Source organism: Danio rerio, chromosome 7 (genome assembly GCF_049306965.1).
Source record: "Danio rerio strain Tuebingen ecotype United States chromosome 7, GRCz12tu, whole genome shotgun sequence".
Taxonomy (NCBI): domain Eukaryota; kingdom Metazoa; phylum Chordata; class Actinopteri; order Cypriniformes; family Danionidae; genus Danio; species Danio rerio.
The window spans coordinates 22599225-22615450 of NC_133182.1; the positions used below are offsets into that span (position 1 = coordinate 22599225).

General features: G+C 36.8%; 1 protein-coding gene across 1 annotated transcript; it reads left to right on the top strand.

Moving 5' to 3' along the window:
* Positions 1-4127: 4127 nt before the first annotated feature.
* cldn7a (claudin 7a) lies at positions 4128-14716 on the top strand. The gene is made up of 4 exons (NM_001002340.1): positions 4128-4546; positions 8215-8379; positions 12645-12729; positions 13834-14716. The coding sequence occupies exons 1-4, from the start codon at positions 4324-4326 to the stop codon at positions 13997-13999; spliced, it is 639 nt and encodes a 212-aa protein (NP_001002340.1). The 5' UTR covers positions 4128-4323; the 3' UTR covers positions 14000-14716.
* The last annotated feature ends 1510 nt before the right edge of the window (positions 14717-16226 follow it).

A 16226-nucleotide genomic window follows, 5' to 3' on the forward strand; every position in this document is an offset into this window, starting at 1 on the left:
ATGATGCTGTTCCTTTTCTTGCTTACCAGCTGATCGCTTACCTCCATGTGGAAGACTTTTCCGCTGTAGCCAATTTTTCCAATAGCTTGCCATGTACATCGACAGACTTGAGACACAGAGCAAAGTTGACCGTGACAATGGGGTTCGAGTCCAGTGAACAATGGTTTCAGAAAGCAGGCAAAAGCAAAAAATCAAATAAACAAGTAAATAACAAGGTGAAAATGTGGGAAATCTGGAAACAAGGTAAAAAAATCAGACTGCCACAAGGGCTTTTCTTTTTCTTTTTAAAACACTATCAGTTGGGTTTAGGGAAGGAGGAGAGGGTGGGTCAGTCAATAAGTCAGTCAGTCAGTCAGTCAGTCAGCAGCCTCTGGTTGATTTATGTGAGAACAGCAGGCACGAATGGCACTTGCAAGAGAAATTTGAGATCTGAAAAAGCATACACAGTGGCCTCTGGTGGATTCACAAAAACAAAAATTGCAAAAAAAAAAAAAAAGTAGCTCGTGGGACATATTTGGCCCTCTCCAGAAATGTATATAGTGGTACGTAATCAAAATGAGCCTGAGCCTGAGTAGTTTCTTTTAAATAGTAGTTACAAAGGTTTAAAGTTATAAAAAAAAATTTTTACATTTACATTACATTATTAATCAAAATATAATTACTGTCTTCCTCTGAAATTTCATTATAGACTGCTGAATTCAAATAGTTTCATTCTGTTATGTAAAGTCCACTTTTTGCATTCCCTCTTACTGTAAAAAGTGATTTGTTGACTTTAAAAAAATGAGCAAGCACTGCCTTAAAATGATTAAGTAAATAAACTAAGTGCATAATTATAAAAATTAAGTTAAAGGTCCCATTTAAATCAAGTTTTTAGAAATTAATATCAGTATTATTATATTTTAAGATATCAATAAGCTAGTGTGCTCCAAAACAGTGACATAATTTATGTTCAGGAGATATACAACATGTAAAGCGTGTAATTTGTCACTTCTGCCTAAATAGATCAACGGTTTTATTCACGTCACCACATACTACAGTTTCTCATCAAATCTTGACTGATCAAGTGCTCTCTAGTAAGTGACATGCACCGCCCCCATCAAGAAGCTTCTCATTTGCTTTTCATTTGATGCGCTTCAGCCCAACCACTTTCACTGGCAGAGCTGTGGTAAAACAAAACACTATTGGCTGTTTTTCAAAAAGGTTAGGAGCTACTCTGTTCCGCTTTCTCATCATGTTTCAGTTAAGATTGTGTTTACATTGAATAAAAAATGCACATTTCAAAGCACTTTAGGACCTTTAAGTGAACTTAATAGTTCTAAGTTGGAACAGAAGTAAAAATTTTTAAGTAAAATCAACTTGACACTTTTAAGGCAATGGGTTTACTTTATTTTTAAAGTAATTGCTTTTTACAATGTATATAAGTAAGATTTTTTTTTTATTGAGCAAGAATATATTAATTTGATCAAAATTTACATTTAAAGTCGTGTGTTCTTGCAAAAAAAGAAATCATATTTTTTCAAAAATCACTTTCCACACTAATATTTAGCAGAACAACAATTATAATCCACTTATATAATCTGCAATAGGAAAAAAACCTTTGAATTCCTCGATTACATCAGTCTGGCCTGTACTTATATTTCCATGAAGGCACCTAGCTGCATATGAGAAGCGCAAGAAAGCGGTAAGAAATAATGAAATAAGAAAAGCTCATTAGCCGAGTCACTGCTTTTGAGGGGGAACCAGAGGCCTGTGTGTTTTATTGCTAACGGTTCAGTGGGCTTCTAAGGAGGCTTACACCAGTTTAATCACTGTTTTTCACTCTGTCTATAAACTTCAAGAAAATCACTGGAGCCAGCCAGAAAAAAAAGTCATGAAGGGACTTTCTGTTCTTCTTTTGGGCTGATTTAGCACTGTCTGCTCCCCCCCACCCCCTATACTGTGTGTTGTCTGTTTACTGGAACTAGGTGGGGACAGAAGCTTAGAAAAAGACAGTCAAAGTTTCTTTTGTGTGTCTGTGTCAAGGCTGCTTGGCCCAGAGCTCAGGAACTGGCCAATAGGGTAACCGATAAATCACGTTACCAGGGGTGACCGGGGTACTGTGTGGTAATTTCAAGATGTTACTGTAGCAAAGATCCTCCTATCTTCCAACTGTTATTCCCCTTTCCAGCGTGTCATCTTCTCAAACTAATTCCTGAATTGTAAAGTTCACCAAAAATGTAAAATCTGATATTTATTTACTCATCCACAGGCTATTTAAGGTGTTTTTTATCTTCAGTAGAACAGTAAAAGATTATTTTTTTATGCTTTTGACACTGCATTTTTGTTTTGGTTATTTTCTATCAGTGTCTGAACATTTACCAGGTTTTTGTCATTCTGAACACCACATTTAACCCCAGGTAAAGACACATTTCACACCTGTAAACTTGGAAGCTTAAAAAAATTGATGCCAATAATAAAAAAAAAATTGTCATTTTTAATCGTGTTACTTTTAAAGCATGTCGGGTATTTCTGGAAAGAAAGTAATTTCCTCTGTACAGAATATTATTGCTTCCGTCCTTTTTTTCCCCAGGTTATAGATATTTCCTCTTTACCTTTGTGCAGTCATTGTAGCATTGGCGCCAACTCTGTACTGTAAACAATAGTTGACAGTGTTCCAGGTTTTTTTTTCTCCTCCTTTCTGAAAAATGCAGAGGTCACCTGATGGAATGGTCAGACGTGACAAACGTGCCCTCATAAAAAGCCATGAACAGCCCAGCACCGATAGATTTAATTACATTTAAAGCTTGTTTTGTAAGGTGCTTATAAGTAAAAAATCAAGCTTCTGGAATTTATCTATTTTACTTAAAGTGGTTCAATTACCGTAGCACACAAATAAAAGGTATTTTATCTCAATTATAGAATATTAATTATAGAATAGCGGCTATAACAAAACTATTTACAACAACAAAAAACACATTTACACCATTTAGCCTAAAAAAATCTCAAATTATGTTTCAGAGATGCTCTTCTGCATACCTCGGTTGTAACTAGTGGTTATTTGAGTTACTGTTGCCTTTCTATCAGCTCAAACCAGTCTGGCCATTCTCCTCTGACCTCTGGCATCAACAAGCCATTTGTGCCCACAGAACTGCTGCTCACTGGACATTTTCTCTTTTTTGGACCATTCTCTGTAATCCCCAGATCAGGAATGTTAAACTCAATTCCTGGAGGGCCGCAGCCCTAGTTCTAACCCTGCTCCAACACACTTGCCTGTAGGTTTCAAACAAGCCTGAAGGACTTAGTTTGATCAGGTGTGTTTAATTAGGCTTGGAACTAAACTGTGCAGGGCTGCGGCCCTCCAGGAACTGAGTTTGACATCCCTGCCCTAGATGGTTGTGTTTGCAAATCCCAGTAGACCCGCAGTTTCTGAATTACTCAGACCAGCCCGTCTGGCACCAACCACCATGCCACTTTCAAAGTCACTTAAATGACCTTTCTTCCCCATTCCGATGCTCGGTTTAAACTACAGCAGATTGTCTCGACCATGTCTACATGCTTAAATGCATTGAATTGCTGCCATGTGATTGGCTGGCTGGTGAGTATACACACACACACACAAGTAATAATATATAATGTATTAATAATGAATGACGTGTAGAGTTGCAAAACCAATTGTTTTTTAAGTGAATGCAACAAATACAACAAGAAAGAAACATCACTGCATTTCAATAACCTGAAAACAAAGGAAAAAAGGAGAAAGGTTTGGTTTTGTCATTGTTAAGAAATGATTATATAGATATAAAGACGTTTATAAAATACGAAAAGGCTGGTTTACATTGAGCCCACTTTTTCTTATACCTATTTGGTACTTAATAATATTCATTTAAAATATGCTGCCCTTTACAATTCAAGTTCTCGTTATTAGTATGAAACCCCACATCTCAGTAACAAAATCCTTTCTTATCCTCCACTTTCTTTTTATTTTGTAATATAATGTGAGTGTTTTTGCGTGGTGTGACGTCACGACACCGCATGGCACAATCGCGCATCAATCAGACAGCCGTTCCTCCGTCATTCCCTCGAGAACGCGCTTCGGCATCTGTATTTTATGCAACACTTCGGCTGCAGTTGACATCTGTGTCGCGGTAGCCTATAAACACATCCAGCTGCGTGACTGGCTGCTAGGTTTTGTTTTGGGGGAAAAGTTCCACAGCTTCATCGTCAGTATAGTCTGAGCGTTCCTCCAGAGAGGAACAGGTGCGGGACAGGATAAGGGATTATCGACGTTTCTCTAAAGTTTATTGAAAACTGTTGCTCAGCTTGCCATTTAAGCTTCGAAAAGAAATGGCAAACTCGGGCGTTCAGTTGCTTGGGTTCGGTCTCTCTCTGATTGGCATCATTGGACTGATCGTGGGCACCATCCTGCCCCAGTGGAAGATGTCCGCGTATGTGGGAGACAGTATCATCACCGCAGTGGCCACTTACCAGGGACTGTGGATGTCCTGCGCATTTCAGAGCACCGGACAACTTCAGTGCAAAATCTATGACTCTATTCTGCAGCTGGACAGTGAGTATCAGTATGTTTGTCTATCTTCCTGTTTATCTATCTATCTATCTATCTATCTATCTATCTATCTATCTATCTATCTATCTATCTATCTATCTATCTATCTATCTATCTGTCTATCTGTCTATCTATCTATCTATCTATCTGATATGTCCTCAGTTACTTATTTTTTATCCATATTAACATCTATTAATGTTTTATATTTCTTATAGATTACATTGTTTTACATTATTCAGTTTTTTTTTCATGTTACTTTTAAATAACTTCTTAAAGGTGTTGTTCTCCCACCCAAATAAAATTAAATGCTGTTATCATTTTCTGACGCTTCAATTGACCCAAACCTGTTTGAGTTTCTTTTGTCTGTAAAAAAAAAAAAAAAAAGTTTTACTTCCATATTTATTTATTTATTTATTTATTTTGGAAGTCAAGGGCTACAGATTTTCAGCTTCCTTCTAATAATTTATTAGCGTTCAAACTCATAAACCAGGTTTGAAACCACTTAAGGGTGAGTAAATAATGAGTAAATTTTCATTTTGAAGTGAACTATTCCCTTTTAGGCTAATGAATAAGTCATAATAATAAATGTGACAAAAATAATAATGTCAATTCACAAATATTAGAAAAACACCTCATTCGTATGGAATTAATTATCTATATTGTTTTAAATCACCTGTCCTATAATATACTGTAAATATGTACAGTAGGTGTTTATTGGAACTCTCTGTTCTTCACACACACACTCAAATAAACAGCGCTACTGTTTCCAGTCTGCGCTTGATTAATGGATATGGGAGTTTCAATCTACTGTACGCCTGCAATGTAACCAGGAGGGGAGCCTGTGCTTCTCCAGGAAAAATGAAGCCCATTGTTTCTATAGCTGCCAGGGAATTTTTATTAACACACCCAACTACCAATAATAAATTGTGAATTGATTGTTTCAGTTTATGTCTGTTACTCAAACTTTCCCTGTTCCCAAAGGACTTGGATAGAAAACCACAATCTCACACCTCTCCTCAGAGTTTCCAGGACAATTACAGATTGTGCAGATCCTCCAAAATTGGCATTTAGCTCAAGTGTAGTTTACTCCATCTTGATTTTGAATCTTGATCTTGATGTTTTTACTGTGGGGCTCAATACAAAAGTTCAGAGGTCATTTCTAGGAAAACTGTAGGAAACTTCCAGTTGAAACAGGCTGGAACTGCACCTGACAGCAGGTTGAATTAGAGTGGGAGGAGGAGGATAAAGGGCGACCCTCTGAATTCCACAGCTGACTGTGTTTCTGCGCCTGGCAAGAGATGCCTTATTGTGCTTTAATGAATAAAGGAGAGGAATAATTCTTCCACTTCACTACAGCTAACACCCCTGCCCCTCTCTTGGTGGGTTTTGTGTGCACATGTACAGGAATGCACTGGCACAGACTGGTTCTTGTTGGAATGGCTTCTTCCTTGCTCTTTCAGGGGTTTTGTCGAAGCGATAGATTTTAAATAGACCCTTTACAATGGCCTCCTTTCTTAACAGTTGTTTGTTAGTGGGTGTGCAGTGTTTTTGCTTTCATAAACTGCAACTTCAAGAATTTAATTAGTAATTAAATTAAGATTACCCCAAAATGAGAATTCAGTCATTTTCTTAAAGCACAAGTGAAAGATGTTTTATTAAAATCTGACAGATTTCTGCACCTCTTCTGAAAGTATTTACCCCAAATCTCTGACACTGAAACAATCTTAAAGAAGGCACAAAATTGCTTTGAGCAAATTGTATGCACATTATTAACATACAATTTTTATAGAAACCTCTAGTTATTTGTGGTCTGGCCTGTTGTATGACTGACACTAGTTTAGATCTTTGTTTAGATTGTTTAGATATTTGGGGGCGAAGCAGTGGCGCAATAGGTAGTGCTGTCGCCTCACAGCAAGAAGGTCGCTGGTTCGAGCCTTGGCTCAGTTGGTGTTTCTGTGTGGAGTTTGCATGTCCTCCCTGCCTTCACGTGGGTTTCCTCCGGGTGCTGGAATGGCATCTGCTGCGTAAAAACTTGCTGGATAATTTGGCGGTTCTTTCCGCTGTGGAGACCCCAGATTAATAAAGGGCCTAAGCCGACAAGTAAATGAATGTTTAGATATTAATTTTTATATTTATATTAGGGATGCTCCTATCAGGATTTTTGAAGCCGATACCAAATACCGATTTCTCTTAATGGTGATTGGCCAATACAGAATGCCGATTCTGATGCTTCAAGCTTTATATAACTTTATTATTGCATGTATGACACTTAAGTGTAGCTTTCTCCTTTTCTAAGAGAATAAATAAAGGATGTTGCATATAATCATTTTAACATGTTTCTTATAACCATTTAGTGTGCACACGCCACGGTCAGAAACAGCTTTACAGAAAATAATAGATAAAAACATATTAAAAGAAAAATGAATGACTATGTTTTTTTAAAACATCGAAAATGATGGAAGAATAATTCAATGAAGAAAAAGTTTAGAATGCATATTTGATGCATAAGAATTTATAATGCATCTTCCTCTGCTTGTAAACAAACACTTGAGATGGGTTTATGTGATCAGCCACATTAGTAAGAACCGTTAGGTTCATAAAAGGTGATTATCAGCCAATACTGATCTCCGGCTGATCGATCTTATTGGTTTTATTTCGGCTAGACTAAAAAGAGTTTTAAAATGTTTTAAAACCATTTTAAGGTCAAAATTATTAGTCATTATATAATAGTAAAAAATATTATTATTTAAGCTGTATTTTTTCAATAGCCTACAGAACAAACCATCGTTATACAATAACTTGCTTAACTACCCTAACCTGCCTAGTTAACCTAATTAACCTAGTTAAGCCTTTAAATGTCACTTTAAGCTGTATAGAAGTGTCTTGAAAAATATCTAGTCAATATGATTTACTGTCATCATGGCAAAGATTAAATACATAATTATTAGAAATGATTTATTAAAACTATTATGATTAGAAATGTGTTGGAAAAAAAAAAATCTCTCCTTTAAACAGAAATTGGGGGGGGATTAAACAGGGGGGCTAATAATTTTGACTTCAACTATGTGCTTTGATAATTGAAACTGTTATTTTCTTTAGATAAAATTAAACTATTTTTGTTATTATTTAGATTCCTGGTGGTTTGGCCATTTGCCAGTTTTTTTATCCAAGATTGAGAAGATTGTTTCGCTGAAACTGTAGTACTTAGTGATGCATAAATGCTAGCCAATGCCTTCAGGCAACAAAATAAAATTACACAGACAAAACAAATAAATACCCATGATTCCTGGCGATTCATTGAGGTTTAACAGTCTGTAGAAGAAGATAAAAAGGAGAAACAATACACTTGAAATTTCCTAGATTCCCCTGCCCATATATACAAGAGTCAAAAAGTAAAATGTTAAATTTATTGCACATATCAACAATTTCACTTATAGAACATTAATTTAATGTATAGTCAGGAGCCACATACTGTATATGAATATTCTTTTGCCTGTATATGTTTTTGAATCTCAAAGTAGCCACTAAATTGAATTTTATGAAAAGGCAAGGACCACCGTTTAAAAAAAAAAAGTCACCTAAAGTTTTATTTTGGGTTGAGCTATCCTTCTTAAGATCTTTAGTATCTGCATCTGTTTGATATTCCGTCCATCTCTACCCGTGTCCTGCAGGTGACCTGCAAGCAACCCGAGCTTTGATGATTGTGGGGATCATTGTGTCCATTGCTGGTCTCGGTGTGGCCAGTATAGGCATGAAGTGCACCACTTGTGGAGCTGACGACAAAGTTCGCAAGACTCGCACGGCCATGACTGGAGGCATCATACTTCTTGTAGGAGGTGAGCGAGACACTAAGACAGACTGTTCAAACAGGCTTAAGCAAGTTTACAGTAAAACATCTTTGAACTCCTCTTACATAACATCAGCCTGTGTCTAACATCATAAAATGGCTCTTAGTCTAGGGGTCAAGCAACATCAAAGAAAACTGGCTAGCTAATGCTTTGAAGATACTGGCGAAGAAAGAAAGATCTGTCTTTAAGAATGCTTCCACACCTGTGGTTCTTCAGTTCATTTAGTCATCCGAACCAGGGGAAATTAACCAAAATTCAGTCATGTGACAACATCCACATCACTTGTTGGCCAGATGTGTCATTGAACATATTTACCAAACTGCTTTGCAGAATTAAGGAATTTGCACACTGAAGTTCAAAAATTTCTTATGTGTGTTTACTGTATGTGTTCGTATCCTAAACATCTGTCATGCACAGAAACCTTGCACACTGAGTCGGATGTGTATTAAATAATTTTTTCACACAAAAAAAATGTACTAAACATTCAAGCAGTGATGCTTTGTTTTTCTCTTTCTTTCTTAAAAAAGAAAGAGGAAATATTATGTACATCCAATCCATTCCAGGGAGAGGAGGGAGAGTTCACCTCCTTATCAGAGTTCATTTCAAAGATTATTTAACTTAAGTTAGCCACATAACACTGTTTTACTGTAAACAAATTAATCCTAAACAGAGACTGGCAGCACTATGGATATACACACTCTCGACAATCGGCAGCATGGGAAATGTGCGGGCCAGGAATTAAAACCAGTACAGCAGTGGTTCTCAACCATCTACCACATTTATTATTTAATGTACTGTGTTTGTCATAAAGTGCTTTGTGCTGCAAGTGACAGCATTTTGAAGTTCGCTTTCACTTGAACGTTGGCTCTGAATTAGGGTTGCATGATATTGGAAAAATCTGACATTGCGATATTCAGTTTATCTGCAATTCAAGAGTTCACACTTAGCTTATGATTGATTAAAAAGTGTGTTTAGCATGCTGTCCCAGAAGAGAGCCCTAAGCTCATAAGATTCTCTAGCCCAGGGCTCCCTCCCAATTTGCAGGGTGAGAGTGGAGTTTAAGCTCAGGTAGGTCTCGAGAGCTCCCCTGCTTATTTGAGGCTAAATACAAGGGATTGCTATAGAGAGATATACTGTTTATTAAGAGCTCGTCTTTGTTGCCAATTTGGTTTGGTCAAGTCACTTATGGCGCATGTCGGGAGAACATGTAAACTGAACAGAAACGTCGACTGGCCTGGTAAGGACTTAGACCAGTGACATTCTTGCTGTGAGGCAACAGTGCTAACCACTGAGCCACCGATCCACCCTATTAAAGAAAAGGGCTGAGGAGTAGGGGTGGAATGGAGAATACTTCAAGGGATTCATCTGATTGGTGAATCCATGTGTTAGCTAATGTGGGATCAGCTTTGTTCAATCAAAAGCATGTGATCCACTTACCATTAGTTTACAAATAAACAAATAAGTTTTGCTAAAAATATAAAATTTCTCCTTATGACTTGAAAACTGCTTTTTTAAAAGAATTTATTCAGTTAGGATAAATCTGTAGGGAAGTAAATTATGTTTAAAATGTAATTAACAAATTACAAGCATAGATTAAATGGTTGAATGGTTTTCAGGGCAGTCAAATAGTGTTCAGGTACAGATATTGAATAATCGAATGTAAAATAGCTCTGCAAAAGTCTTTAGTGTATAAATAATTCAATAAAATTATCCATTATTAAAGTAAAAAATAGTCAAATGACTTGTGCCTGTCATGTGGGTGTTCTTCGGGTGCTCTGGTTTTCGCCACAGTCCAAAGACATACGCTATAGGTGAATTGGGTTTGCTGTCTGTAGTGTATGAGTCTGAATGCAAGTGTGTATGGGTGTTTCCCAGTGTTGGGTTGCGGCTGGAAGGGCATCCACTGCCTAAAACATATGCTGGCTAAGTTGGCAGTTATTCCGCTGTAGCGACCCCTGATTATTAAAGGGACTAAGCCAAAAAGAATATGAAAGAATGGATGACTTGTGCTTGAATAAAGTATTGAATAAAGAATAAAATAACTCTGTTATTAATAACTTCCTAAAAACGAATGATAAGCTTTTACTCCATTATGGTTGGACTCTGCAATAACCACACAGTTCTCAAATGTTCTGAACTGTTTCACCTGGTCAATTATAATCATGACTCAACATTGCAGATCCTATGATGTGACTATTGCAGATGATGTGCACATTGCGATATCAATGCTGAAATTATATATTGGTTAGCTCTACTCTGAATAGTGAAAACACCTCTCAAAACACTTTTATTGAATGTAAAAAAAAAAAACTAAGTTTCAGAGGCAGCGTGCATTTATTTTTCAATGTGCGAAAATTTCAGATGAATATAACGGATTCAGTGTGCAATGAACTTTAACATACACAAATATTCCAACAGATCTCCCAAAAGTAAACAATGAGGAAGAAAATCCAGCAGACAACATGATGCTTGTTAGTATGAACTGCACTGGCTGATTTTTTCTGTAGTTATTATATATTAGCTATTGTGCATCTCTTCAGACACACTATTCATTTCAAGAATTAAACACAGATGCAGTTTGAAAAATTGTTTAAATCACTGCAAATGGTAAAGATCGCAAGTAACTTCAGATGTTTGTCTGCAAGCTGCCATGGAGCTGTTGCTAAAGCACTGTAACCAAATACTGGTTTAGTCCAAAAATGCACAGTATTTTTGCAGTTGCGTTTCCTCGAGTTCACATCATGTTCTCACCACAAAGGAAGCGCTCGGATGTTCATTTGAAAGCTCTTTAAGCAGTTCTCTGTTCGCTTGTTTAAACTTTTGGTGTACACTCATCCAAATGAACTGCACAAAATGGGAAAACAAACTCGATTAACACGATTTACGTGTGATTCAGTGATGCAAGTGTGAAAGCATTCTAAAGGCTTGTATATGGCAAAAATCTCATATATATTACAAAATGTCAGTTCATATCCCGGGCCCGGTTTTTCAAAAGTAATCCAATGGGATTTTGGATCACAGATCGGATCAAATCTTGCAAATAGGTTTTTTAAAAGTAACAGAGTTACTGATGATATATATATTCCTTCATATTTGAAGCCTATAAAGCATGCCACATCTGATGAGAGATGGTAAACAACAAGAAAACAATATCAAAGCAGTATTGTATTAGAACAAACTAAACAACGTCAAATGTTTGTTGATTACAGTGTTTCTGTTTCTTACCATTAAAACAAACAAGAGCTGTTTGTGGCCGCTCATATCTGTTGTTTTTTACTAAGCCAGTAGGTACACTGTAAAGCTCTGCTAAACAGGATTTTGGTAATTCTGAAATTTGGTATTTAGATCACAGTGACCCAACCCTATGTTCCTTTAAAAAAACTGTGATTAACGTAAGACAAATCAGTATCTCCTGCATAGCAAGACATGGGATTAACAAATCTGGACCAATTTGATCTAGGTTCTTTTCTTTTTTTTTTTTTTTTTTTTTGGGAAAAACTGGGCCCTGATGATGGTGATATGTTCAGTTCAATCCGTCTTTATTTCTATAGCGCTTTTACAATGTAGATTGTGTCAAAGCACCTTTACATAGAAGATTATAGTAAATTGAAACAGTGTCAGTTCAGTTTTCAGTGTTGAAGTTCAGTTTAGTTCAGTTCAGTGTGGTTTATTATTCACTGCATCGAATCCATTGATTTATGTTATTATATTTTCATTTTGATTAGAACTTGAGGGCAAATGTTGATTTAAGAATGTAAAAATATAAAATACAAACAAAAACTAATGATTACAGGCCCAACATTTTTTTTAAAAAGTGCTAAAAAATGTAAATACAAAGCTTGCCGCTTTTTAACCATGCTGCTATTGGCATTTCTGCCTGCGTGTTCTATATGGTGATACTCTTTGTAAGACTACGTTTGATGAATAATGAGAAAGTACTTCCTTAACCTGTGTATTTTGTGACAACATCAAACAATATAGCAGGGATCACCAAACTTATTCCTAGAGGTCTGGTATCCTGCGGATTTTAGCTCCATCCCTAATCAAGCACACCTGAACAAGCTAATCAAGGTCTTACTAGGTATACTTGAAACACCCAGGCAGGTGTATTGAGGCAAGTTGGAGCTCAACCTTGCAGGGCACCGGACCTCCAGGAACGAGATTGGGGACCCCTGACAAATAGTTTACATTTCATTCATACAATATATCAGTCATATTACACAGCCTTCATTTCTGCATTTATTTTCCTATAGCCCTCTGTGCAGTTGTCGCCTGCTCGTGGTTTGCCCATAATGTGATCCGAGCATTCTACAACCCCTTCACTCCAGTCAACACCAAGTGAGTGCAAAGAATTTTATTTTGCTCAATATCTGGAGCAAAGTGTCCCAACTCTGTTCCTGGATGTCACCCAATAAGACACATTTTGTTTCTCTTTTTGACACACCCGTTTCAGGTTTTGGAGCTCTTCTTCTGTTGATGAGTTGAATTGGGTGGGATTGATTTTGGAAGCATCCAAAAATGTGCAGCGTTGGGTAGCTTCCAGGGACAGGGTTAGGAAACACTTTCAAATGAAATGATACAGCAGGCGTGTGCAATATTTATCGCTTCCCATAATATGGTAATCGTTGTTTTCAACTGAAAATATCAAGTCAACAACAAACAAAAAAAAAACACATTTTGAAGGTCCAAAACCACTCACTTTGTAAAAAAAACATAAAAGAATTCAGTTAGAATCTCTCTGTAAATCAAGTTATCTGTAAATTAAGTTAAATTAAGTTTTGTTTTGAAATGATTTCATTAAATTATATCACACAAGAAGAAGTCCACCTTTATATAAACATATATATTTTTAAACAAGGTGCACTTTCAGATATTAACCTCAGCTGAAAGTATTCACTTAGATCTGTTGCACTCTGCATGGAAAGTAATTTTCAAAAACCCATAATAGGGGCTCTTTAATATGTTTTTAGTAAGTTTAACAGACTCCTAATTGTTTTGTTTTAATGATGCATGATAATAAATTTGTATTTTGAAAATAACTATTTTTTTCATACTGTATTCCAACGTTTTAATTTAAAAGTCTAATCTCATAACATTATTTATAGAACTTTAATCACTTACTGTAGCTTAAACACACATTTCTAAATAAACACACTGTGGTAAAATAGTATGGTAAGCACTTTGACAAAATTGTAGGAAATATTTTGGTTGCATCAAAAAGTGTGCTAATGCAGCAAAGATTAGTGCTTAAAATGTCACTAAAATGAAGTATTTGAAGCTTGTAATTTAATAGACATTGAGGAGAATAACTGCTTAAAACTCTAAAAAATAAAATAAAATAAAAATTCTCTCTTTTTTTTTAGAATAAATAACCACCCTTTTGAATAGGCTGGCTATTGACCTGTCTCTTTATAACCTTTTCTCTTTCTTCTTTAACATTAGGTTTGAGTTTGGAGCAGCCATTTTCATAGCTTGGGGTGGCTCATTTCTTGATGTTCTCGGTGGAGCCATGTTGGCTGCCTCTTGCCCTCGAAGTAAACAAGTGTCAAAATATCCTAAAAGTAACTCTACACGATCAGCCAACGGCAGCAACAAAGAGTATGTGTGAGCAAGACTGCCTCTCACTGGACAGACATTGTAACAGCTTCAAAAGGTGAAGACTTTCTTCAGCAGAATAATCACTGAGCATGCTGTTGAAGAAATGAGGTGAGAAACGAGAAGGAAAACCGCTCACACTGTTGAATGTTCCCTTGATAAAAAAGTGGCAACCAGTTGTCTAAAAGTTTGAATAAAAATATATATTTACAAACTCTATGGGAGGTTTTAAAATGGAGGATTGTAGAAATCTAGCGCCAGTAGAAATACTCACAGCCCTCAGTGCTTCAGCTAAGTTGTTTTATGTGTGTAATTAAGGAGGAGAAACTTTTGATAGTGGGCCAAATATGTCGGCGTTCCCAAAGTGTCCACTAGGGAGCACTAGAAACAACACAATGAGCAAGTGTTTCCTAAAATGGGAGAGATTTCCCAGAGCTTTTGTTTGTGGAGTGTTTATCCTACAACAGACGAAGTGCTAACATTATTAACACTCACATGAGTCATTGTTGTGTAGTTTGATGTAATCACAGTGTTTGAAGTATTATAAATCTTCTTTCTTTTACTAAACACATTTCTGCATTAACTCACACTTGTCATTACTTTACCCATAAGCCCTTTTGAATACTACATATAGTACTTATAAATGCTTCCCGATAATGTAAATGTTAGTTAAATATTGTTCATACATTTGTGTTACATGCTTATTTTCAATAAATTTGCTTTCATCCTATTGTAGTGGTTACAATTGCTATGGGGGAAGAAGACTATGTTTGTGTTTCAAACACAGGCTCAGATGTCTGTGCTGAAATTGGATATTCAAAACGTAACTTAAGCTTGCATATTAGATTTTTTTTAATTACACTTAAGATTAGATTACTGATTTAAATAATCAATGACTGTTGAAATTGTCTAGAATGTTGTTAATAATTCATTTTTATTATTAAGTATGTGCTGCATTGTTTGTCAGCCTCTTTAACGCTTGCTCTCCTTAAAAGCAGGGGGAATTCTGATTGACTTAGAGGCGCCGCTGGCCGGTACGGGTCCTATGGCAACAATGTAATGTCATGTGTATTTATGAAGCGCATTTTATCATGTATGGCCATACACCGAAATCGCTTTACAATCATGAGGGGTATCTCCACACCACCACTATAGTGTGTAGCATCCACTTGGATGATGCAAAGGCAGCCACAGGACAACGGCACCAGTGCGCTCTCCACACACCAGCTATTGGTGGAGTGGAGAGACAGTGATGCGTTAATTCAGTGGATGCATTGGAAGGCCATGACGGTTAAGGGCTGAGAGAGGGAATTTGGCCAGTACACCGCGGTTACACCTCTATTCTTTACGAGTGCCATGGGATTTTTAATGACCACAAAGAGTCAGGACCTCGGTTTATCGTCTCATCCTAGGAAAATGTTGTTGTTGGGGAGTGTCGCGGACGAATGCCTCATTTACACTATAGCAGCAACTTTGTAGCTGCCTGTTGCTCTGGGTGGTGACCTGCTGCAATTGCAAGTCTGTGTAGGTCTAAGGCACGTAGATCAACAAGCCTCTGAGTAAGCTGAGAGAGGATCACGTGAACTCTACTGGTGTTCTTGTTGGCTGTCGCTCAAGAAAGTCTCTCTTATTTGCATAAAGTTGAAGGTATTTTATCTTTGTTGCATTGCTCGACACCCCCACCTGGTCGCCCACAGTCGCTCACGTAGACAGAGGTTGCCGGAAGTCGCTGAAGTTGTCTTTCCACTGCACACGACAAGCGACAGACTGGAAGTTATTCATTTCCAATGGAGAGTAGTACGACAACTGCGTGATGTTCCGATCATCTCCATATGCGTAAAACTTGGATACGATTTAAACTCTTATGACTAGGCCGTATGCGAACGGCAGACTGGATATGATGTATTCCAGTGTTGTCCAAGCAGGTCCGTGCGTGATGAGAAATAGTAGGGTTTTTTCGTTATTTTTTGAATCAGAGAAAAGTCTATATATTTAAAAAATAATAATTTAAAAAATTTATTTATTCATAAATGAGGAATAAAAATATTATTATATTTAATATTTTCTCCACAATTTAATTTTATTTTTTTGCTGTGTATGAGTTTCTAGTATTCATTCATTGAACCATGGTAAACGGACTGAGAATGCTATTGCACTCCTTTATTTCGGACACTGCGAGAATCAGCTTCTCCTCCATGGTGCACAACAAAAATGTAAATTCTGTGCGGCTGCCACAAGGG